General features: G+C 46.9%; 1 protein-coding gene across 4 annotated transcripts; it reads right to left on the bottom strand.

Annotated features, from left to right (window-relative positions):
• Nucleotides 1-1,852: 1,852 nt before the first annotated feature.
• On the bottom strand, nt 1,853-24,345 carry LOC109780874 (galactoside 2-alpha-L-fucosyltransferase). Of its 4 annotated transcripts, none has more exons than XM_073502378.1 (3): nt 23,754-23,874; nt 15,824-15,890; nt 1,853-3,571 (listed from the first exon to the last, which is right to left on the bottom strand). In XM_073502378.1, exon 3 carries the CDS (start codon nt 3,555-3,557, stop codon nt 2,082-2,084), a length of 1,476 nt encoding a protein of 491 aa, XP_073358479.1. In that variant the 5' UTR covers nt 3,558-3,571; nt 15,824-15,890; nt 23,754-23,874; the 3' UTR covers nt 1,853-2,081. The 4 variants fall into 4 exon arrangements, with proteins under 4 accessions (XP_073358479.1, XP_073358478.1, XP_020195049.1 ...); XM_073502377.1 differs by lacking the exons at nt 15,824-15,890; nt 23,754-23,874 and adding exons at nt 5,523-5,638; nt 5,745-6,242; XM_020339460.4 differs by lacking the exon at nt 15,824-15,890 and having other exon boundaries at nt 23,754-24,345.
• Between the last annotated feature and the right edge of the window lie 1,542 nt (nt 24,346-25,887).

The raw sequence follows: 25,887 nt of genomic DNA, 5'->3' as shown, positions 1-25,887 counted from the left end.
AAAAAAGCGCACAACTTCGCACCAAAATTGCACTTTATCATAGCATGCAAAAATAATCATATAATCATGAAATTTGCCTCATATTATATAATATTTGTATGTATATAATTACACTCAGCAAAAAACCCACAAAAAACAAAAGATAACCAGTGAAGGAAAAAAAGGAAAAAGGAAAACACATAGAAACAGAAATAGAAAAATGAAGCAAAAATACCCACAACAGAAAGAATTAAATTTCCTATGGAAGAACGCATTAGTGGCATCGGTATTATCATTTAAGAACAAAGAAAAAAGGAAAAATAATCTAAAACAAACACTGACAAAATTTGTACGAAATATACATAAAATTTACGTTTTTAATAATAAGTAAGAAGAATAAGTATATAAAAGTGGAAGAAAAAAATCTTTAAAAAAGTTGTGCACAACTTTACACCGAAATTATACTTTATCGTACTATGCAAAAATAATCATATAATCATGAAATTTTGGCACATATTATATAGTATTTGTATGTATATAATTACACTCAGCCAAAAACCCACAAAAAATAAAAAAAGCTTTGACCAACACTCCACTTTTTGCTCTGTCCATGGAGCGTATGAATTTCTTTAAATGTAGATAGACCAAAAAAGGGAATAAAGGGATAGGAATATGAATTATAGTACCATTGAAAGAAGAGGCACCAATGGGAACATCTCTACTGACGAACCATTTCAATAGTACGGGTGCTGCCGTGCCACAGGGCACGACCATGGAATTAATGAAAAAGAAGAAGTTCTGTAGTTGGACCATCTGCTCTATCCTTTCGATTTGAGCTTCTCCAGAAAAGATGAGACGCTAAAAATGAAAGTGTTCGCAACGCATACCGAAAAAGGGTACCTACGTTGCCGACCATTAATGACTAGTTCGAAGACCGGGAGCAGGGGCACGCCAATAAAGGAAAGAAAAACACATAGAAACATAAAACAAAAATAATAAAATAAACAAAAATACCCACAAAAGAAATAATTAAGTTTGTAAGAAAGAATGAATTAGTGGCATTAGTATTACCATTTAAGAACAAAGAAAATGGGAAAAATAAAACAAACACTGACAAAATTTGCACGAAATATATATAAAAATTGCGCTTTTTAAAAATATGCAAGAATAAGCATATAAAAGTGGAACTTCTGAAAAAAAAATCTAAAACAAATGAATAGTGGCATTGGTATTAACCTTAAAGTAGAATGAAAATGAAGTAAAGACTAAAACAATATCAAAATAATGATTTTTTTAAGAATGAATTAGTAGCTATGGTATTTCCTTTTACAAGAAAGAAAATTTAAAAAAAACTTGCGCACAACTTTGCACCGAAATTGCACTTTATCGTAATATGCAAAAATAATCAAATAATCATGAATTTTTGGCATATATTATATTGTATTTGTATGTATATAATTACACTCAGCCAAAACACACAAAAACAAAAAAATAACCAATAAAGGAAAGAAAAGAGGAAAAAGAAAGACACAACACAGAAGAGCAAAAACGAACCCAAGAAGCAATTCGACTGACCCAAAATAGGGGTCAATCGATTCCACACAGCCCAACTCAACACCAAAATGACACAGAAAAAAAACAGCACACATCTCAAAGGAGAATCGGACGGGCACAAAATCGACTGACCCAAAATGAATTTTCAGCTGACTGACATATAGCTAAAGTGTTTCTGCTAACCTAACTTTCAAAGTGGTGGTTTTCTGCAATTTAATCCAGCGGTGGCGAAATTTGATCATTGCTCGGAAACTCAACTAACACCAACATGTGCAAAACAATGCCCCCATTGCAATACAAGAGAAGACTGACCGAAATGTAAGAACAAATGCGTTCATTGAAAAGTAAGAATGACAGAAAACTTGGTAATCATAGTATTTTCCTATTGATGAATCTGTTTATCAACTATCTACAGTTCTGATCAAATGCATGAGAGGAAAATAAAATACATTCATGGAACATATTTTTCCTGTAAATTAGAAAGAAGCCTACCTTATCTTAGCAAACAATTGTGTTACCGTGTGAAGAAAAGAAAAGAAAACTTACAGCTACAACCGAGTTTCATTTACAATCTTGAGCCCCCAGCTGACGTCTTCGCAGTGCCTCACGTACGGCACCACCTTGCCCAGGTCGGCGTCCCTCTTCGCCCTGCAGTCGAAGTAGGGGGCCTGGTGGAAGCACGGCTCGATGGACATGGCACGGCCGCACGGCGGCTCCGGCACGACGTGGTTCTCGGGCCTGTACATGATCCACGGCGTGAGGCCGGCGAGGCCCTGCGCGACGTACCCGAAGGTGGAGAAGCCGCTGGTGATGAGCACATCGCTCATGCTCAGCAGGTAGATCTCCGCCAGCGCCTTCATGTTGTGCTTCCTGTTCTTCTTCTTCTGGTACTCCTCGTGGCTCGGCTGGTAAACTTTCACCATGGTGCCGTCGACGGTCCGGTGCTCGCTGTACCTTTCCCTGATCTGATCACTGTACCAAGAGCTCAAAGAGGTCCCAAGAACGGCGATTGTCCGGTTATTCCCAGCGGCCGCTCCATCGGTCACGCCGATTTGTGGCAGCAGCTTTTCACCCTGGGCACAGGAAAGGATCTGCTCTAAAACGTGTGGAAACGGCCCGTTTCTTTGCAGGATGCCCTTCTTCTCAAATATCCTGATCTGTATTCCCACTACTTTATCAGCTTTAGCAAGGTAGGCCCTGTAGTACGTTGTCGCCGAATACCAGATATCATTTGTGGGATGAAGAAGATACCGGCCCAAGTGATGGAAAACGGTGTCCTTTTCAGGAAACAGCTTGCTCAGTTCATCCTGGAAACTTGGGATAAGAAACAGTGACGGCACGAAGTACATGTCGGTCCGCATGATCAGCCACGGCACACCTTGCAGGAACTGTTGATCGTCTTCGCAGTAGAAAAGCTTGTCGTGGAAAGCGTAGTCACCGTCAAGATGGAGGTACGCATAGGGAGGCCTAGCACTGGCTAGAGACCGATATGTGTTGCCACGGATAACATTTTCCTGCAACATGTTACCATAGCTCTCTGGACTATGCTTGGTGAACTCATTATAGCTCAGAGGGAAATCTGAAGGAATCAACCATGAAGTTCCAGGAAAAGGCTCACAGAAAGTGTTGGCAATCTGCTTATAACGGTCCACGAGCAAAACCCTGCCTGTCAAAAGTGCGTAAAGGAACGCTGAAGTGATCTCAAGCATCCGGTTCCCCATCCCGGCATGGATTGTCAGGAAGAGATAGTTGCAATCCGATATGCCGTCGATGCTCTGAGTGGACATGAGCTGTTTTGCAGCATTGTTGTATGATTTGGTGCCTGGACCACACTTCTTCTGCAGTGCTTCTTGTCTCCTTAATCTTTCTATGAGGTATGGAGAAGGTACTCTTGCTGCATTCCTGTGATAACGTGCAAACTGGTACCTGCTGCGACACGATCTTTCATCAAATCCCTCGATCAGAAGGCCACCCAGAAGTCTGTCATAATCAATTTGTGCCGATGGAGATAAATCATCAGGCATATCATCTCGTATATCTGAAAAAGATAAGATGTTTTAAGTCAGCGCAAGAAAACAATACAAGGAGGACCAAAATAATAGTATTGGTTTGCTGCTGCATATTGTAGTTCAAAAAAAATTTTGGTAAATCTAAGTTGAATTACATTGTTATCATTATTCTCATAGCGGAAACAATCACTTGAATTAATTAAAATCCCTACAAAGGATTGGGACATGGAAACTGACATTAGGGAGCACCTATAGTTGTATTGCTTGAGTAAGCCAGTAACAGAATATTATAACAAAGTGGGTTGTACCCAAACAAAATACAAGAGAAGACTGACCGAAAGATTGTCTTTTCAATGAACAATACAAAAGAATGCAATTCATAGCAACTTGACGCAAGATTTTTTAAACTTTTTTAAGAATCAGTATTACGGAAGTTGGCTGGTTGCTTGTTCTTTTCCTCGTTGCAGTTGCTTGCAAGTTGCAAGAGATCATGCACCTCATTTGGAGTACAAATGGGCTGCCCTTTATGCAATTCAATGGACATGATGAGAAGAAGCAGTTCTTTGCGCAAAAGAAAGCAGTTCTTTGCTGTCTCCTCATGCAGTGGGGAAGGATACAATCTAGAATAATTAACTGGACAAGGACCTCTAGTTGCCCCCGGTTTTCTTCAGCGTAGCGTATATACATATTACGTTGTCACATTCACGTACAACATATTGTTTCAAATGTGTAGTTGAACATTTGAATCAACATGTGTTGTCATGTGTACAATTTTCTTCAACTTTCCTATACGTGTTGTCATAACATACGCTACAAATATAAAGTGGTATACCCAACATATTGATTCCTTTTATGACAAATATTTAAACACACAAGATATTATTCTTAAAAAAGTATCCCTTCTAACATTTGGATCAAAACAATAAACAGATCAAAGCATTTTAGTAGTCTTAAAAAAGTATCATTATTTATACTAACTAAACTCTTTTTTTTTACAAAAAAGGGGGTTATCACCCTTTCCATTAAGTTTTCAACGGAAATAACACTATACTAAGGCAAACTACTATACTTTATTGGTTCCATATGTCCCTTCCAACATTCATGTACATGATTCTATCTTACCCACCGATTGTTATGACGAAAACTAACTCGAATTATCTCTCAAGATGAGGACCACGGATATTTTTGTGAATGTTTGATTAGATATGTATCGAGAACTTGAACCGAACCATATTCCTCATCTTACTTTATTCTTCGTCATCTCCTTGAGAAAGCGGCGTCGCATGAAAAGATACTCTCTAGTGGCATTCATCATTGATGCAAACAAAAGTAGCTAGCAGCTTAGCACCATTAACACACAAGCTAACTATAGAGAGGTCCAGCAAGAACAATCGGTACACGTATCACCTTTCCTTCTTTTCGCGAGAAAGCATATCATTCATGCCCAACATCTACCACAATTTACCCACAAAAGAATTACCTACCACAATTGTAATTTTTTTTTGTGAACCCACAATTGCAGCTTCGATGCGGATAATTCGCCCATGCTTTATTCTATCATATATTAATTTTTTTGAAATAAAGGAGTTTCCCCCGGCTCCATTTTCATTAATGAAACCAAGCAACAGAGTTCAAAGCTCCCAGGCATAACCAAAGGTAGCCAGACAGATAAACATCCAACCAAACGGCTGTTATAAAGACATACTAGAACAACTCCAACTAACCCTGAGAATGTTGTATCATGTATCATTGATACTCTAAATAGATAGCCCTATTTTCGGCGATAATTCAACAACTCAGTTTAGCTGATTGTAATACTGTGATGGGTTGAGCAATACAAGTTTTACCCACACACATAATACACTCATACTTAAACAGCTCTCGTCCCTTGGAGCCTTGGGAGTTCACACGGGTAGACTAAATGAGACACGTTTTACTACGCAAAAAAAAAGTTCACACGGGTAGACGAAAGTTACTGACAGGTGGGGCCGCTATCCTCGCAGTGAAGTTGGGGCTGGACTTTTGCTTGCTTGATTGCGCGCAACTGGTGCCGACATGTAGGAGGGTGGTTCTATCGTCTACTCCATTTCTACAGCCTACAGACAGAGACAGTAGAGAGTAGACTAATCTCGACCCGAAACGAAAGGCCACGACACGAACACGCGCGCGCGCAAGGGGGTAGATGCGGGACCGAACACGTACCTCGGCTCACCTCCGGCAGGAAGAGATCCCCCCGGAAGAGCCACTCCGGCGCCGGCCCGGCCTGCCACCGCTGCAGGAGCAGCACGGCCGGGATCAGCAGGAAGCACACCGACATCGCGAAGCGCTGCGCGGCGCCACCGCGCGGCAGCTTCCCCTTCGCCCCCGCCCCAGCCCGCTGCCGCCGCGGCGGCGCCGCCCCCTCGCCGCTCCTCCCCATGGCCACGAGCTAGCTAGCAGAGCCAGCGGCTGTCCGCGGCCAGCCCCAACCGCCCGCATGGGCTAGCGGCGAGCCGGTGCTCCCATGGCCGTGCTCCGCTTTAATCTTTTGGGGACAGGGAGGCCGAGCCAGTCCGTGTCCGGCCGTCGCTTCGTCCGCGTGGGAGCAGGTTGCAGGAGCAGCTGGCTACTGGGCAGTGACCAGTGAGTGAGGGTGAGGCTAGCCAGCGCTTTGGAGAGTGTCTGAATATCTCGTTCCTTTTCTGTTTCTGTCCCTTGCCCGGTTTTGCCTGCACCGCACCGCCCACGTTTATTTTTCCGTAGCTGGCACCGGCAGCGCGCTGCGGTTGTCCGCGAGATGAGATCCGTCGGGCAGCGCGAGGAGTGGGGAAAAAGTACCCTGCTGCCCCTCACCGCAGGCCGGAAATGGGATCTCAAATCTTCTTATCTAAATCAAGAAAGAACAGCACAGACCACCACCCGGGACAGTAACAGTAAAGCAAAGCAGCGAACTGCTCTGTGAAGCGTAACTCCGGTGTCCGGACGCCCGGCTTTGTCAAGTTTTGACCGCTCAGGGTGGCAAATTTTCGTGTTTTGACCCTTTTGCGATACAAATTCAGGATCTGACCCCAGTTTGGAAATTTTTCGGGATTTGACCCTGGCGGTAGGTTTAGACAGGCTACCGCCAGGGGACCTGTCGGTAGGGTAGTAATCCACGTCAGCACGTGGAGACGTCCGCCGTCCCTCTCCATCGCACCCTACCGCTAGGTCACCTGGCGGTAGCCTGTCTAACCCTACCGCCAGAGCCCCTGGCGGTAGGGTCCGGGCAGTTATTTCGCCCTGGGCCCTGCGCCCCTGCCCATCTCTCCACCCCTCCCCCTCCCTCCGTCGGCAGTTTCATCTTTTCTTCCCCAACTCGCCCCTCTCTCCCTCTCTCATCTCCTCCGCTCCCCCCTCGGATCTTCACCGTTTCTTCACCGTTTTTGCGGATCGAGATGGCCCCGAAGAGAGAAACGTAAGCTCCTCCAATCCCTCCAATTAGTTTTTGCAAACTTGCTTCCGATTCGACGCATTATTTGCTTCAAATCCCTCATATTTTTTAACTTAGATTGGATTTTTTTTGTACCTAAGATTGTTTTAGCTTGATTGTAGTTGTAGTTCTTAGTTCTTTAGTAAGTAGTGGTATTGAATATGAACTCTAATCAACAGTTCATATGTTAGTGTGAAGATGAACCCTAGTTCATAAAAAAAATTGTTAAAAAAATTATGATGTAATGCATGTGGGAGGACTTGATAGTAGTTTTATGATGCATGTTGATATGATGATATGAAGATGTTGTTTGGAGATAATACATTCAAGATGAATGTTGGAGGTTTTTTTTTATGATATGATGCATATTGGAGTAAACAAAATATATATGATGCAAGTAGTGGATTTGGATGGAGTAAATATGATATGGTATGATCTTGATATATGTATTTTATTTATTTGATCCATATGTTTAGGTCTGCAACAGTGGCGCAACCATCGCCCATTCATCTCCAACACGAATCTTCTGCCTTGCCACTTCCGTACGTGTACGAGTCCTTCCCCGAGCTTCTACAGCCGGTGGGAGCTTTTTCAGACGAGTTCCTACAGGAAACGAGGGCAGTGCGATGGCACGAGAGGGCAGAACGGATCGCCGACGATGTGAAGTGTTGGTCGCAGAGTGTGAAGGAGTGGAAGAGAGTGACTGCTGAGATGGAGGGAGATCCAACTATCTCCCGTAAACGTCGGGAAGGGACCATTAAAGCTGCCAAGCAGCACTCCAACTGGGAGCTGCGCAATTTGGGCCGGAGGATCTACTTCGAGAGCAATGCGGAGGAGAGAGCCAGGATGCCGCCCCAAGTGCATCGACGTTCGATATCATCTACTAGGGAAGGGCGGGGGCGAAAACTTAAGCTGGCAAGGCAAGGTGGGAGTGCTTGAACGGTCGGATGCCGACCAGCGTTCCGCCTCCGCCTGAACCGGTGGATCCGCTGCCGTATCTGTCTCCACGGCCAGGCCTAACATACGAGGGGGGAAGGTTTACCCGCCCTATAAACATGTCTATTGCATATGCATCTATGTCTTAGTAGGGGTTGTCAAACTATGTGGACAAGTTTGCTATTTGCTATTTCCTACTTATGAATCTATGTGTAAACTGTTTGATATTTGCTATGTGGAACCTTTATTAATATGTGAGTTCATATTTTGCTATTTCTGAAACTATGTGAAACTTGTGACAAAACAAACAATCAATAAAATTTGTAACCTAAACCCACAGGACCCACCCTATAAACTTGTCTTAAGAACTTGTTGTACCGTTTGTTGCCTTTCTTTATGAGCTCATATTTTGCTTTCTTTGTGAAACTATGTGATAAAACTTTACAAAATAAACAATCACTAAAACAATATGTGAGCTCATATTTTAGGGTCTATATCATTGCTGTGATATTGTTTTTGAAAAGAAGCAAAAATTAAACTTGGAAACCATAAAACACAGGACCGTACCGCCAAGGACCCTGGCGGTAGGACTAACCTACCGCCAGGGCACCTAAATATTTCGTTACAGAAACTTTACGAGGCAAAACCCCAGCCACACCTTACCGCCAGGTGTTCTGGCGGTAGGTTTAGACAGGCTACCGCCAGGGTCCCTGGCGGTAGGCTACTTATCCACGTCAGCGCGGGCAAACGGCGGCCGTCGCACCCTACCGCCATGGACCCTGGCAGTAGCCTATCTAACCCTACCGCCACATCCCGTGGCGGTAGCGAAAGGGTCAGATCACGAAAAAAATTCGAACTGGGGTCAGATCCTGAATTTGTATCGCAAAAGGGTCAAAACACGAAAATTTGCCATCCTGAGCGGTCGTCACAGCGGCGTTGCCCGGACGCCCGTCGTTTTCTGTTTGGTCCGGCTTCCCGCCAGAAGCTTCATTCTAGCCCACCCAATGCGGGTATGCGGCAGTGGCATGGGCTGGGGCTGCTGACGAATGCTCGAAAAAGAAAGAAATTGCCGCATGGCCGGCAGTTAATGATCGGATCTTCTGTGCGCAACTCAACCGGGTTTGATTGGCCTTTGGCTAGTTGGTCGCATGTGCACGCGAGGTTTATCGTTAATTACCTCCAAAGGAACATATAAAAAAATCTAATACACAAAGTTTTGCATATGAGTACAAGCGAGGGTAAAACACATGCACAAACGCAAGTTGTCGTGAAACCGGTGCCCAAAGCAGAGAGACAAGGGGTGCTTCGCCCAATCAAGCAAAAGACCACAGCTAAACCCCTAACTAGAGAGGTAGTCCAAGCTAACGTTAAGTCGAATCCCACAAGTCCAACACCGGGGGCGTCACGAGCACGCAAGACGATGCCTTCAGAAAGAAAAAAGACGTCGCGACGCTAGCGTTTTCTGATCCGAAGAATCAAACCCCGGGTAGGGCTTCCCCTCATTCTCGAAGAGGGGTGCAGAGAGAGGCCATGAAAATGCCGTCAAGGAGGGGACAACACTCACCAATGACGCTGCTGCCAGAACCGGCAAGCCGAGCAGGGATTTCTCTATGGCATGTGCGTGAGCATCTAAAGCCACCAGACCAGAAACTGGGAGTTGGAAGTTAAACATTGGTTAAAAACCACCACCACTAGAAAGGGAGCTACGTCGGACATGAACCTTGGACATGACGAGGGACAGGGCAGCGAGGTGGCTGGGGTTGGGGAGGCGGCGGGGCGAAGGGGGTTGATACAGGGGACACGACGACGCTGACAAGCCAGGATCTGGAGGAGACGGTGATTCCGACCGCTGGGGCCGATGCCCTCAGGACACGGGCAAGCCATAGAGGCTGGAGGAGATGCAGCCGTGTGACAAAGTTCATAATGGGATTTAGGGGGTGTTTGGATTGTGACTATCTTTGCCATATGTTGTCACATGATTTTTGCCACACACTTGCCACACTTGCCTTACTTGAGTTGCTCAAATTGTTAGCCACACTTTGGCTTGCCTAAGGGGATCTTGCCATACTTTTTGTGTCTATGACATGTGGGGTTCACTTCTCCTAAAAATATTCTTGCCTTAAGTGTGGCTAGAACCAAACACCTACCTAACTTGGTCAAACTTGCCTAAGGTTAGGTGTGGCAAAGTGTGGCAAGGTGTGGCTAGGAACCAAACAACCCCTTAGACATGGCCGCTCCGAGTAAAATAGTGAGCAAGAGGCAAGGAGAATATACTTTGTAAGGGTAACTCCAACCCGATCATCAAATCTGTCAGAAATGTTCGGACCAACGATTCGAGCATTGTTAGCCATCCAACACTAGTCCTCAAATATTCGCGGATAGTGGGTTAAGTGGTTTCGACATTCTATTTTCTCAAACCAGCACCAAACTGAAAGAAGGGGGATCCACATGTCCGTCTGGCCCACTGTTTGTTGCACATCTCCCCACAACTCATGTGTCCACTCACCTTCTTTCCTCTTGATCCTTCTGGTCTTGATGACTATGGTTGGATTGTCGACACCCTGTTCGCGGAACGTCTCAGCAGACATTTGATGATGTCCATTTATTAATCAGAGTTGGAGTTGCCCTAACTATGTTTGTCTAGTCTCTTTTGCTCCTATGATTCCCTAGATGAACTTTGATGTTTGGCCAATCGGAGTTTTGAGATTTTAGGGCATCTCCAACACGGACCCTTAAAATGTCAGCAAATATGTGGATCAAGCTAGCCGAACACACTCTTCCATCCAACGCAGTACCTCATCAGTCCGTGGACGCGTCCGCTTGATTGAAATCCCGTAAACTTGATGCAAACCACACGCCCGACATCCCGGTCCCACCCAAAACATCTCCTGCAGCCGCACCCTCTACCACGTTACCGCACCTTCACTCCTCGCACCGCATTCATGCCGGCCGAGAGTGTACGCGACCGGTCACGGGAACCTGCATTGAAGTGGCGCGCCAAATGAGAGCGCCACCTACACTGCGTGCCGGTCTCCATGCATGTACAATGCCGGATGGATGTGACCCGGCGGGACGGGACGGGGCATGACGATTATCTACCACATTCCAACCAGATTCTTGCTCGTCCGCCTATCGGCATTAAACATGCACAGCGACCGAGAAACCACTCTGGCGCCCGCATTGAAACAACCCACCGTGTGACCTAACTGGTGCTTGTTATTTGTATGTGGCTACGCCCGACACGATCCGCACCACACTGCGCCCGCTTCCATTCCTCCATGCATCACCACCGCCATGACCACGAGCTCAAGAGTGATGTGAGAGAGCCTCTCAAAAGAGCATAAACATGAGTTGGCTGGCTGGCTGGCCCGTCGTGCACGACGGATAGAAGCCGGCTTGCCAACGAGCTTGCCGGAGGTGAGTGACGATGAGCCGGTGATGGAGGAGGTGTCCAGCGACGAGCCGACGCTCCTGCCCGGGCTGGCCCACGTAGCTGGGCAGTGCAGGCGATCACCGACAAGAACGTCGACAGCTCTGGGTCGTTAACATCGCCCGCGCGGTTCGCGCCAGGCCGCAACAACCACAAGGCCGACATGTCCACATCTATCGTGTACCTCATCTCAACCAGCGACGTCTAGGCCGCGGACTCCGGCGAGAAAGAGTAGGACATGGGAGACTGTTGAGTATCATTGTTATTATGGAAACATAGGATAGCGTAGGATTTATTTCACCTTGCCTTGTACTCCAAGATGATCATGTACTCCTATATATATGCCCACGAGGCTCAAGCAATACAATGAACTATTTCACCAAATCTCTCTATCCCTTCTAACATGGTATCAGTTTTCGGATTCTAATCTGTAGGAGATATGCCCTAGAGGCAATAATAAATGTTATTGATTATCTCCCTGTTCATAATTATGTTTATGTTCCATGCTATAACTGATGTGGTTCCCGAGCCCGTATATCCATAAAGGCTCTGGGGAGAACCCATATGCACGTGTGGAATAATAAACGGTAAAATGTATTCCTAGTCGTGCCTCTAAGACTAGCTCAAGTGTTGCATGATGATTATGTTTTCCCAATCATGGGCATGTCTATGCCAAGCAACTTTGAGGGCACAATGTCAGGAAGGACATTTGTGTTGAATCGACCCGAATTGATGTTATGCTATGAGATACATTCGTCTCAAGTTAATGGTTTATAACACAGAGATAGTTAATGTTTGCATAATTCCTTAGACCATGAGAGTATCGAGTTTCTTCATGCTTGCTTCATAAACTTTGGGGTTTGTTAAATGTCATCCGTAACTGGATGGCTATTACGGCGGCTTACGGGTTCATGGGAAAGTATGTTAAGTAACTAGATAGCTCGAGATTGGGATTTGCTCCTCCGACGATGGAGAGATATACTCGGACCCTCTCGGTGTTACGGTGTCCATCATCGTCTGGCCAGACACCTTTGTGATTTGATCACGGGGATGCCGGAACACGGAAACGAGAAAAGAGAACAAAACCGGTAACGAGGTAACTTGCATAGTGGACAAATTGTTCGTCCACGGGGATGCAATAAATCTCACCTCAGGTGTTTGTGATATATCCTGAAGCAACAGGAATAGCTCACCGCAACTCGAGGTTCACTCGAATATTCATTCGTGTGGGTATAGGGGTCAATATGGGTGTCCACGGCTCTGATGTTGATCATTGATCGGAAGGGGTTCCAGGTCATGTCTATACTTCACCGAACCTATGGGGTCACACGCTTAAGGGTCATCTATCTGCTGAATACTAGACAGGGAGTCTGAGAGAAAATCACCGAAAAAGTTTTGGACACCGGAAAAGTTTCGGACAGCGGAAAAGTTCCGCAGAGAGAGGTCACCGGATGAGTTCCGGTGAAACTGAAAAGTTGTTTCAGGGGATACCATAAAGTCAAATTGGTATCGGCACATGCCTGATAATTCTTGAAGGGTGCCAGAATCATTCTGGAAGCTTTCTGGAATTTTCCGGGATAATAACCGGATATGCTCCGGAGCTGCCGGAACCACTCAGATGCTTTTTGCAGATGAAAATCACTAAACCGGAATTGTTTCGGGACGCGTTGAAAATAATTTTGGTGGGTACTGGAAATGTTCTAAGCCCACACAAATATTTTCAGTTCGAACGGACGCTGAAAAATGTCGTCATGAATAGTGAAAATCAGCTTTATGGTTACTTTATGGAAAGCCACCTTTTGGGGCTTTGCTCCAAAAGATCTTGGGGATGACATGGATGGATAGGAGCCATTTTTTGGGCCCCTCGTGGGGGGTGTGGCCGGCCACATGGGGTATCCCCCCTTGGGGACCCTCTTGTTCATTGGTTTCACTCCTAGGTCCTTGTGGAAGGACTTCATTCATGTGCATTTTGTGTTTTTGTGTGAAACTACCCTACCCCTTGGGATTTCCTATAAATAGAGGTGGAGGGGCAGCCATCCACACTCACTCTTTCTCACATACATGCCATTGCAATGATGTGGCTTCTTCTCTCCCTCCCAGCGAAATAGTTTCGTAGAGCCGAAAGGCTGTCTGGGTTCCGGCAGGAACTAGTTTTGGACGGCGAAGCCCTGCCGGATAGATGACACCGTATGTGTGCAACTCTGTAGAGAGATCGTAGTTTCGGTCTTAGTTCGTGAGTGCCTCCCGAAGGGCTGTCCGTGTGACCGTCTGAGTTTCGAAGGTCCTCCCGAAGGGCTGTCCGAGTGACCGTTTGAGTTTCGAAGGTCCTCCCGAAGGGCTGTCCGCGACACCGTCCGGGGGGCTGTTCGACCGCCTCCCGGAGGGCTGTCTGAGGAGCAGATGAGGGTATACATCCTCGCGGTTGGGAGGTTGTAAATCCTAGCCGCGGGGATTTGCACCGCCGATCGTCATCGACTCTACTTCCCGCTGCGCTACGAGTCGGTAACGAAAAAGATCAAACCTTGTATGCAGTCTCCATAGTGGTCCTGGGCTGGTGCGTAGGTCGGAATTTTTTTTCTGCTGCGTTACCCTACAGTGGCATCATGAGCCGTGCTATGCGTAGATGCAGGTTGCGATCTAGAATACATAGAGATGTATGGGTATTGCATAATATAATTAGGTAGTAGATGAGATCTATTGCTGAAAATTATTTATGCGGGTGACAGATGAAATCTGTTACCCGATGTTCTTGTTGCTTCCCTGGAATTTGCATATTTCTGATCTTGATAACAGTATGGTGGAGTTTCAATGTTCTGGCAATCCGCGATCCTGATTGAGCAACAAAGTGCTAACAGTTCATTGAATTCCACCGTAGTTAAAAAGAAAGATGAAATTTCGCAGACGAAAGGGCAATGCAGATATGATCTGCACGGAGGTCATGCGTATGACGAAGTTTAGTATGGGGCTCAAGATTTTATTATCTCGTGTTTCATACACCCTGGAACGTTAATCTAGCGACTTGAATTATCATACTTGATGATGGACGTTGGTAGCTTCGGTTTGTTTCGAAACCTTAGAAGCCACGTAAAACAAGTTTTTTGCATGAACCGATTAGAAACGTCTAACTTGGTTTTGCAGGAGGGTTTGCATGTGCATGTGATGTGGTATAGCAGTGCTCATAATAATTTGATTATGTATGAGATGACTATATAATGTAAATTAATTAACATGACCTGCGTGTCATGATTCGGCATGATGGCTGGAGCCATATGATTGCACTTTAATGACCTGCATGTCAACCTTGTTGTAATGCATTATTTTGTTAGCTATAGAGATAGCAATATTATCTGGTGCATCGACAAGGTGGTGGCAATCTTCGTGAAGGTGAACACCGACGCGAATGCCGAAGACGAAGAAATGAAAGACTTCTCCGTCAGAAAGGGCTATACCATATCATGCTATTATGAATTGCCTGAGATGTTTATCCCTTATGATGCACCCCTCTTGATTGCGCGGTAGTCGCTTTTGTTAGGGTGATCTCTCACTTAAAATACCAAGTAGTTAGTGTTCTCCCAAGTGTAGCACCGTCACGGCACCTATCTTTTCGGGGTGCGCCGTGTCACACGGGTACGAACGATTAGAGAAGTGTGAGGCGGGTGAGTTGAGACCTCGCAGCGAGATCACTTGGTTATCTTGACATTCAGGCATGACCGTCATGAGCTCGGAACACACGCATCGAAAGATGAACAAGAGTCACATAGAGATGTGATTGGCAAGTTGGCCTACCAGTTGAGAGTTTTCGTCATCAGTGGTGTTACACCAATGGCGAACAATTGAAATGTGGGTCTTGTATCACTCACAATCAATTTTGAGAGATATTGATTTGAGTGGGAGCGCACTATTGAATTAACATGTTTAATTCTTAGTGCAATTAATTATGAACATTGTCTAAGTGTTATATGCAAAATAGTTGTAGATTAATGGCTCGCGTTTCCACCTTCCCTATTAAAATTGAATAGCTGTTAAATATCTGGTTAAAACTTTACGATTGGTAACGTAATATGAGGATTGTCCTCAAAAGTGCCGAGAAGGACTTTGTCCTATCGCATGCTTTCCGTATCCTCCCGCTAATGCTATGGATCATGTGACTCTCGTCCTTCGATCCAAAAGCTAGAATTCTGTTACGGTCAAGTGAAATATGTTTGCTTCCATGAAACTCGAGCTTCGAAAGTTTGGGATAGTTATGTGATATTCATGGAACTGGAAATTAATTTTCAGATACAAACAAAGGCTGAAAGATATGAAATATCCAAAGCAATGTTTGATTGCAAATTATTAGTAAAGTGTTTACTATGCATTAGACTGATAAGAGAGGGATCCAGAAGAACGCCTGTTATATAATGAAAGGTGAATAAAACAACAACTTAAAGAGAAAGGAAGTTTCCAAAGGGTGTTAGTATGACTTACACGCCTAGGAAGTCCGGGGCTAACGCCACTCTTAAGTTGGGTGCTTCTTTTGCGAGTAGGAGAAATACTAAAAGTTAAACTGTTAGAAGTATAAAGGCAGAAAGACAGATGACTGGAATATCCAGCTCATGTATGAATGTCATACAAGTTTTTGATGTATAGTAGGCTGGTCAAAGATATAGTTCTTGGGAATTATGGTTAAACATGTTAATCACTAATTCTTGGGTATTGTGAGTTAATCACAAAGATACCCACTCGATTGCATTCTGTTACGAATCAATGTAAGAGCTACTATGGCCTAAAAGGCTAGCCAGAAATGAGGTTAAGGTATACACAGGGAACATAGTAAATGTTACTATACCTTCCATCGGTGTATTGCCGTCTGTATTTATTTTCATAATTCATTTAGAGTTTACAAACTCTATCCCATTGCATAAGGTATCTTGCAAGAAGGTTGTTCATAAGAGAACTTTTTATATTCGATGTTATGAATAACACAAGGGCCATACTTTCATTATGAATGAGATGTATGTTATGAATATTGATAATAATACAATACCTCTGGGTTTACTTTCATAATTCATTTGAGTTTCATACACTCTAGCCCATTGCAAAATGTTTGTTGCAAAAGAGTTTTTCATAAAAACAACAATTGTTGTTAAGTATTATGAATAACATGAAGGGCCATGCTTCCATCCAAGATGGATGTATGTTATGAATATTGATGGTAATATAATACATCCATAACACTGACGCTAAATGTCGCAAGACTATGAGAATACCACACATGTGTGGCACTGTATTTGGTCACATTGGATAAACCCGCATGGAAAAATTCCATTGTGATGGATTTTGAAGTCGTTTGATTTTGAATCATCTTACACTTGCAACTTTTCTCCGAAAAGTGAAGTGACTTAAATACCGTTCACAGGCCATAAGGAACGAGCAACAAACTTATTGGTGATCATACATTTTGATGTGTGTAGTTCAATAAATGTTGTTGCAAGTAGTGGATTTATATATCTTCAGAAATGACTCAAGTAGATATATGGATATTTGTTTGATGAGACGTAAGTCTGGATCTTTTGAAATCATTCGAAAGATTTTCAAAAATGAAGTAGAAGTTATTGTAACAAGAAAATTATGTTTCTGTAATTTGATTGGACAAAGGAATATTTGAGTTACATGTTTAGCGAATGTCTGATGAGTTGTGAAAGGGGTTTCATAACTTGCACCTCCCGGAACACCACTGCAAGTGAAAAGTCCGTGGAGATATAATCTAACCATTTATGACATGGTAAGGTCAAAGATGACATAAATAAATTTGCCATTATCCTTTTTAAAGTGATGCTTTAGAGATTGCGGCTTTTACACTGAAAAGAGCTACATCGGGTCTGTTGAAATGAAGCCATGGTATGGTACGCCCAACCATGTTATATATTTTCTTAACATTTGGAATATGGGGCTTGTGTAAAAGGTTACAAACCTATTCCAAATCAGACAAGTGCTACTTTGTAGGTTATACCAAAATGTTGGGTATTCCTCCCTCACTATACCGAGGCAAATAGTTTTGCCGCGAAACGGTGTGCTTTTAAAGGGAATGGTTCTTTCAAAAAGGTGAGTGGGGGAATAGTGCAACTCGACGAGATAAACAGTATCTTCGTCATTAGATCAAAGGAAGAGACCTTGGAAGTAATTCCAGAGTTTCCTACAGCGACTGATACGGAAGTCTCTACAATAAAATGTATGAACTTCGGTCGAACTTGTAGCTGAACCACATAGGCAAGGCTCGTGCAAACCTCTCAGGTGCGCAAACGAGATATTGTTGTTAGACAACATTATACCTACGATACACAAGGAAGCGTTGATGGGCCCTGACTCCGGAATTGGCTAAATGCCAATACAACCCGAGTTAGTTTTTATATAAGTGATTCAAGATTAAAACCTTGATACACCTTTCGGAAGACTTAGAGTCTAACGAATATTTATGGAACTTAAAACTGATACGGATAAAAATGTTTTATCCATAAAGCTCGACTTGTTGAAATAACAAGTTCAAGAGTTTACTACGATGAGGTTGTTTTCATCGTAGCGATGCTTAAAGTCGGTTCGGGTTGAACTAGCAATTAATACATATTTCAATCATGAGATATGAAACATGGATGACAATAGGATTTCCATCTGATGGAAATGAAACCAAGGACTTGCATGTGTTACAGTCCAAGGCATTTTGTCTATCCAGAGGATGCTAGTAAGGGTGCAAACTTCAGAGTTCCAGCGATGGACAGAAGAGAGCAAAATGGAGTTGGAATCTTCGTGCTTTGATGAAATGGTCAAAGGGGTTTGACTTCATCAATGGGTAACGAAGATGCTTGTAATTCAAGAAAGTAAGTGGGAGCGTAATAATATTTCTAAAAACCTTGTGTGCTTGACACATTGTTAATTGGAAATAAATTTCTTGACACGAATTAGGACTTCATTTGAAAATAGTTTTTCGATGAAGTGCTTAGGCTAAATAGCCTCAATATTAGGCATGATGATCTATGGAGATAGATTTACCTAATGGGGCTAAGCAATGAATACATATTGACAAGATGCTAAAACCTTTTAGCATTTAAAATGCCAAGGAGTGATTCTTGCCGAAGTCACATGGAAAGAGTTTTTGCAAGACTCGGTGTCCCAAAACACTGATGAGTAAAATACATGATAGAGATTCCACACACTCTTGTGTTTGGATTAATCATGTATTCCATGGTATGTAAAACAACCAGATATGTCCGATACTACCAAGGTGTTGCGAGTATGGATACCAAAGTGATCAAATTACTGATCATGGGACAACAGTGAAAGATGTCACATAGTACTAGAGTAAGTACTGATGACATGGTTTTCTCGCAAGCAGAGATCATGAAGAGTTCGTTGTAAAATGTTACATCGATACAGTCTTCATCTTTTCTCCATGCGATTTTCGATTTAAATTAAGGGTTTTGTGTAACACACAATGTGGTGGCACAGTTAGTTGGAATTTGTTCAAACTAGTTACTGTGGCGAATTCTATAACAAGGGCTAAGTATGTTGACGCTTTAGAAGCGACAAAGAAGATGTTGAATCATATAGTTCATTCATGAACTTAGTATGGTTCCAAGATGGCTTTTGACAATAGGATACTACTGCAGATAGTTGCTCCATAACTCAGTCTGAGGAATCCAGGTTCGAACTGTGATTCACATACATACAAAGCCAAGTCCACACAAAATATGAATTTTGTGAAAATGTGAAAACGCGAGGACATGCAAAGATACACAAGGAGCTGAAGTCGTCAGATCCGTTGGACATCAGGCTATACCACAAGCAAAGCATATTTACACCGGTGTGCCACAGGTGTGAAGTGCATTAGCATAAGCTAGATTATTGTCTCTAGTGCAAGTGAGAGTCTGTAGGAGATATGCCCTAGAGGCAATAATAAATGTTATTGATTATCTCCCTGTTCATAATTATGTTTATGTTCCATGCTATAACTGTTGTGGTTCCCGAGCCCGTATATCCATAAAGGCTCTGGGGAAAACCCATATGCACGTGTGGAATAATAAACGGTAAAATGTATTCCTAGTCGTGCCTCTAAGACTAGCTCAAGTGTTGCATGATGATTATGTTTTCCCAATCATGGGCATGTCTAAGCCAAGCAACTTTGAGGGCACAATGTTAGGAAGGACATTTGTGTTGAATCGACCCGAATTGATGTTATGCTATGAGATACATTCGTCACAAGTTAATGGTTTATAACACAGAGATAGTTAATGTTTGCATAATTCCTTAAACTATGAGAGTATCGAGTTTCTTCATGCTTGCTTCATGAACTTTAGGGTTTGTTAAACGTCATCCGTAACTGGATGGCTATTACGGCGGCTTACGGGTTCATGGGAAAGTATGTTAAGTAACTTGATAGCTCGAGATTGGGATTTGCTCCTCCGACGGTGGAGAGATATACTCGGGCCCTCTCGGTGTTACGGTGTCCATCATCGTCTAGCCAGACACCTTTGTGATTTGATCACGGGGATGCCAGAACACGGAAACAAGAAAAGAGAACAAAACCGGTAACGAGGTAACTTGCATGGTGGACAAATTGTTCGTCCACGGGGATGCAATAAATCTCACCTCAGGTGTTTGTGATATATCGTGAAGCAACAGGAATAGCTCACCGCAACTGGAGGTTCACTCGAATATTCATTCGTGTGGGTATAGGGGTCAATATGGGTGTCCACGGCTCCGATGTTGATCATTGATCGGAAGGGGTTCCAGGTCATGTCTATACTTCACCGAACCTATGGGGTCACACGCTTAAGGGTCATCTATCTGCTGAATACTAGACAGGGAGTCTGAGAGAAAATCACCGAAAAAGTTTCGGACACCGGAAAAGTTTCGGACAGAGAGGTCACCGGATGAGTTCCGGTGAAACTGAAAAGTTGTTTCAGGGGATACCATAAAGTCAAATTGGTTTCGGCACATGCCTGATAATTCTTGGAGGGTGCCAGAATCATTCTGGAAGCTTTCTGGAATTTTCCGGGATAATAACCGGATATGCTCCGGAGCTGCCGGAACCACTTCAGATGCTTTTTGCAGATGAAAATCACTAAACCGGAATTGTTTCGGAACGCGTTGAAAATAATTTTGGTGGGTACTGGAAATGTTCTAAGCCCACACAAATATTTTCAGTTCGAACGGACGCTGAAAAATGTCGTCGTGAATAGTGAAAATCAGCTTTATGGTTACTTTATGGAAAGCCACCTTTTGGGGCTTTGCTTCAAAAGATCTTGGGGATGACATGGATGGATAGGAGCCATTTTTTGGGCCCCTCATGGGGGGTGTGGCCGGCCACATGGGGTATCCCCCCTTGGGGACCCTCTTGTTCATTGGTTTCACTCCTAGGTCCTTGTGGAAGGACTTCATTCATGTGCATTTTGTGTTTTTGTGTGAAACTACCCTACCCCTTGGGATTTCCTATAAATAGAGGTGGAGGGGCAGCCCTCCACACTCACTCTTTCTCACATACATGCCATTGCAATGATCTGGCTTCTTCTCTCCCTCCCAGCGAAATAGTTTCGTAGAGCCGAAAGGCTGTCTGGGTTCCGGCAGGAACTAGTTCTGGACGGTGAAGCCCTGCCGGATAGATGACACCGTATGTGTACAACTCTGTAGAGAGATCGTAGTTTCGGTCTTAGTTCGTGAGTGCCTCCCGAAGGGCTGTCCGTGTGGCCGTCCGAGTTTCGAAGGTCCTCCCGAAGGGCTGTCCGAGTGACCGTTCGAGTTTCGAAGGTCCTCCCGAAGGGCTGTCCGCGACACCGTTCGGGGGGCTGTTCGACCGCCTCCCGGAGGGCTGTCTGAGGAGCAGATGAGGGTATACATCCTCGCGGTTGGGAGGTTGTAAATCCTAGCCGCGGGGATCTGCACCGCCGATCGTCATCGACTCTACTTCCCGCTGCGCTACGAGTCGGTGACGAAAAAGATCAAACCTTGTATGCAGTCTGCATAGTGATCCTGGGCTGGTGCGTAGGTCAGAATTTTTTTTCTGCTGCGTTACCCTACATAAACCCTAGCCGCCATCGCTTCCGCACCCGCGCGCCGCCCCTGGGGCGGTCGGCCTCCATGACCGCCGCCGGGGGCCGCGCCGCCCGTACCTAGGGTTCGTCCGCCGGTCGTGTTGACCGACTGCCCTAGAGAGTCTTTTTCCGAGCCCTTGCTCCGGGTTTTTTCGCTCTCTCGCCGGTCGTTTTGATCGGCGTTTTTTTTTTGTTTTCCGATCTATGCTTGATCGGTTTGTGTCGCCCACCGCCGCCGTCGACCCTAGTGCGCCTCTACTCCGGCACCCGCGCGGCCGGCCGGCCTCTTCATCGACCCGGCGGCCTCGCGCAACAGGCGGCCCCTAACGGCTGTCGTTCGTGCATCTGCCCGCCTGTCGTCCCGACCTGGCGGCCTCGCGCGGCAGGCGCCTCTCACGGCCGTCGTCTGCGCATCGGCCCGCTCGTCGACCTACGCCGGCCGTCACCGCCCTGTCCCCGAGTTCAGCGCGCCCCTTCATCGATCGAGCAACGGGCTGCCGCTGCGTCGCCCCATCGGGCCGCAGCACCGCCGCCCCGTGGCTGCAACGATCCGCGCCGCCGCTGCGTCGCCCTTCGGGTTGTAGCGCCGCGGCACGTGGTTCCTGCCACCGCCTTGAGGCTATTCCCGTGGTTGCACCACATCGCGCGATGCCGCTGCGTCGTCCCTTCGGGCCGTAGTGCCGCGGCCCGCGGTCAACCGCCGCATCGAGGCCGTCCGCTCCAAGCCGTCCCTGAGGCTGCACCGACCTCGTGTTGCCGTTGCGTCGCCCCGTCGAGCCGTAGCGAGTGTGGCACGCGATTCCTGCAACTGCCCTGAGGCCTTCCCCGTCGTCGCCCCGACCTACCCGTCGCCATTGCGTCACCCCTTCGGTCCGTAGCGCTGCGGCCTGCGGTCCACCGCCGTCCACACGCGTCGACTTCAAGTGGTATGCGCTGCGCTGCCTCCTGGCGCGGGAACGCCACCGTCCGTGCCGCTCTTCGTCATGTTGTCGGGTTCTTCCTCGCCTACTTCGAGCACCGCCGCCGCGCTTCTGACCTCGCCTCCGCCGCCGCCGCTCTTCTTCCCGGTCCACGGCGCCTTCCTCGACATCGGCCACCCCGACCCAACACCGACCACAGCGTTCTTCGCACAGCTACCTCGACTACAGCTACACCACCTACGCTCTCGGCTACCTCGACAAACGGCACAAAGGGCTACCATCGGTTTTCACTCCAGCCACGACTCCGCGATGCATCGACTGTTACGACTGTGGGGGGTGTCCATCGGCTTGCCTTCGGATTCTTCTTCAGTCTCACCGTCTGCGTCGCTACTGTTATGACTGCGGGGGATGTTGAATATCATTGTTATTATGGAAACATAGGATAGCGTAGGATTTATTTCACCTTGCCTTGTACTCCAAGATGATCATGTACTCATATATATATATAGGCTTAAGCAATACAATGAACTATTCCACCAAATCTCTCTATCCCTTCCAACAGAGACGAAGACGTCCGTGTCCTATGTTTCATTCTTCTTGTCGATGACTCGCAGCTTCATTTCCCGGAGTTCACGGACAGCGAAGATGCTGGAGACGGGGAACCACAAGAACTTGGAACACGGACGCCATCCTGTTTACAGGAAAACGGTTTGCTTAAATTCCGTTTAAAACGTGTCGGGACGTTTGTGGTACACCGTTGAATGGCCTCCTGCCGTGTGCACCGGATACTGGTTTTATGGCCCACGTTCAGGATGCGTAGAGACTCTTTGAGCGGTCACGCGGTGTGGTCTTTGACTCTCTCTTTTTGCCACGAAAAAGCCCGTCGTCGTCCGACGTCCACCCAAAATTCTCAATCTACCAGGCACGGCTCGGATCTTCTGTGCCTAACCCAACCGATGTTAACTGGCCTTTGGCTAGCTGATCACCTCTGCCATGCCCTCGCGTCTAATTAAGTTTATCGTTAGCAGGCCAGCAACAGACGAGAGAATTTTATAACTGGCCTATGACGGGCGACGCGACCAACTTGAGATTGGGATTTAGACCCGGCCGCCCCGAGTAAAATAAGCAGCGCTAAGACAACGGGAATCTGCTTTGCAACCATGTTATCGTCTGGTATCTTGCGCCCCCCTACGATTCCCTCCGTGAACTTCCCCATCATTTCCTGGGCCTCCTTTTTCTAAACAAAAAACCATTCCCTGCGTCTACTACTACTAGCTGAGAACCTTTCTCTCTGTGACGACGGCCATCGCAGCTAGTAGTAGTACGTGCAAGTCCTACGATGATCCATCCGGGCAGCATCGATCAGCTTCTACGGTCGAGTATGAATTCTAAGTGGAGGAGTACGAGTGGTACCTTGGTCGTCGTCGTAGTCGTCCTTTGGGAGGTCGTCGACGTCGAAGAGCATCCGCGGCGAGGACTCGGCCCGCAGGTTCCAGACGGCGAGGATGCAGGCCGGGAGCGTGAGCAGGCAGAGCAGCAGCGCGGCGCGCGCGCAGCTGCGCCGGTGCCTGCCCCGCCCCGCCTCCTGCTGATCCGCGGCGTGGACGTGCGGCGCCCTTGCCTCCGTCTCCAGGCCGCCGCCGCCGCCGCCGCGCAGGGGCAGCCTCTCCTCGTGGCCGCCGCTGCTCCCCCGCCAGCCGCTCGGTTGCTTCTCCATGATCGAGCCGCCTCCACGCTAGCTCTAGGCTCTACCTCTAGCTCGCTCGTTTGCTCCGCTCCGTGCTCGCCGTGTAGAGCGGGCCGGCTGGAAGAAGAAGCGTCTTGTTTGCGCTTTGCTTTGGGGTGAGTCTCGCTCGGGGACGGAGCGGGTCAAAGCTGTGGAAGGCCGCGGCCGGGTGGGCGCTGCAACTTGCGAGAGAATAGGGGCGCGCTCCTTATCGTCGTGGGTTTGACGGAGCTTGGAACGTGGTGGCAGTGGGTTTGGCAACCGAGCACTGCTATTCAGCCGACGCTTTTCACACGATACTCCTCAGACGACTATGCCCATCAGACCATTTGTAAATCGAAACTACTATACAGACGACAGTCCCTGCACGACAAGGGAACGACAGCCAAATCCAGCCGTGTGCTTCACTTCAGTGTTGTGCATGGACGAGCTGATCTGCATGAACGACTATGCCCATCAGACCATTTGTAAATTAGACGCACATCAGTCTCACGATGTGTCGGCTGCGGATCGGCCACACCATGTCGTGTGTGCATCAATTTCGTTGGCCAACTTGGCATTACTGAACTTTCTTTTGCTGTCATGAGTGGATTTGCACTGTAATCCATGAGCCCGTTCATGTGAGGTCCGAAGGAGTTGCAGAATATAACTGAAGAGGTATGTGCCGTGTGAGTTTTCATGCAATCGAGCAGGTTTGTAAGGTCCGTCATGGTTGACCAAGTCAGTCCATCGATCCCGACGTACGTAACAAATCTCTAGCCCCTCTAGTGACTGGGGACGAAGGCCTATATCTGTCTTTTCTTTTTCTTTGTGATCGAATGAAAGGCCTATCTCTTTGTGATCGAATGAAGTAACTTTCTCTTGAGCAGTGCTCGAAGTCTTAGTGCTGACCTTTGCAAACATATTTTTTATATCTTATTTTATACTTTCTCTTGGTGCCCTTCATAGAGATTTGTACACTAGCTCACTTGATTGTATCCCGTCCGATACTTTTTACTCTGCATATAAGAATTGTTTGAAGTCAAACTTCGTAAAGTGGATGGTTAAAGTAGAGGCTTGGGGTGGAGACCGACCCCCGCGTCGCTCCGCTCAGGCGACTCGGGGGAACTTCGCGCGTCGCCGGCGGCCCCCTCCCCTGCGCATCCTCTCCTCCGCCGCTGCCGCAGGCCTCGCCGCAGTGGCGGCGGCCCCTTGCCTCCGAAGGTGGCTCGGGGAGATCCGCGGCGGACGCGTGGTGGCTGGGTGGCTAGGGTCATCTCGGTGGCGTCTTCACTCGAGCTCGGTGCCGAGGGCGCGGTGAGCGCTCGCGGGAGCAGGGGTGGCGCGCAGCCTGCTCGCCGGCGCCTGGTCGTGGCGCTCACAGGCGCTCCCCTCGGCGGCGGATCTGGCCGGCGCGCCGGATCCGGGCCAGCGGCTGGCTTTGGGCGTCGGGGTGCGGTCCCTAGCCTCGGCGTGGTGGTGATGCCATCTCCTGCGGCTGCTCGGGCGGCGTGGGGGCGGGGCCAGGCCGGTGGCCAGCCATTCCTTCTCTTCCGGCCAGATCCAGATCAGGCGCGCGAGGTGCCTCCTCTGCTCGTGTCCTCCTGCCGATCTGGCACCCCCGTGCTCTGTTCCACCCCCTTTGGCTGCTTCGACAGCCTGGTGTTGGTTCTGCGGGTGCTCGGTAGCCGTCGTTGCTGGAGGTTGGTGCCTCCGGGCGGTGGTGACTCCGGTCTCAGCAGCGGCGTGGCTCAGCAAACGGATGGCGCGGGTGATGCTTCGGGTGAAAGCCATGTGTCGGCTTCGGTCGGATCCCTCCTTGGAGGTGTCGTTGTGTGATGC

Source organism: Aegilops tauschii, chromosome 6 (assembly GCF_002575655.3).
Source record: "Aegilops tauschii subsp. strangulata cultivar AL8/78 chromosome 6, Aet v6.0, whole genome shotgun sequence".
NCBI classification, from domain to species: Eukaryota; Viridiplantae; Streptophyta; class Magnoliopsida; order Poales; family Poaceae; genus Aegilops; species Aegilops tauschii.
Note: the sequence above shows the minus strand (reverse complement) of the source record. Positions and strands in the feature narration are given on the sequence as shown.

Excerpts from the sequence above, each read along its gene's own strand:
- LOC109780874 (XM_020339460.4), bottom strand. The coding sequence starts at position 24,057 with ATGGAGAAGCAACCGAGCGGCTGGCGGGGGAGCAGCGGCGGCCACGAG. Across the intron at positions 3,572-23,753 it reads CGACTACGACGACGACCAAG|ATATACGAGATGATATGCCT; the intron begins GTACCACTCGTA and ends TATCTTTTTCAG.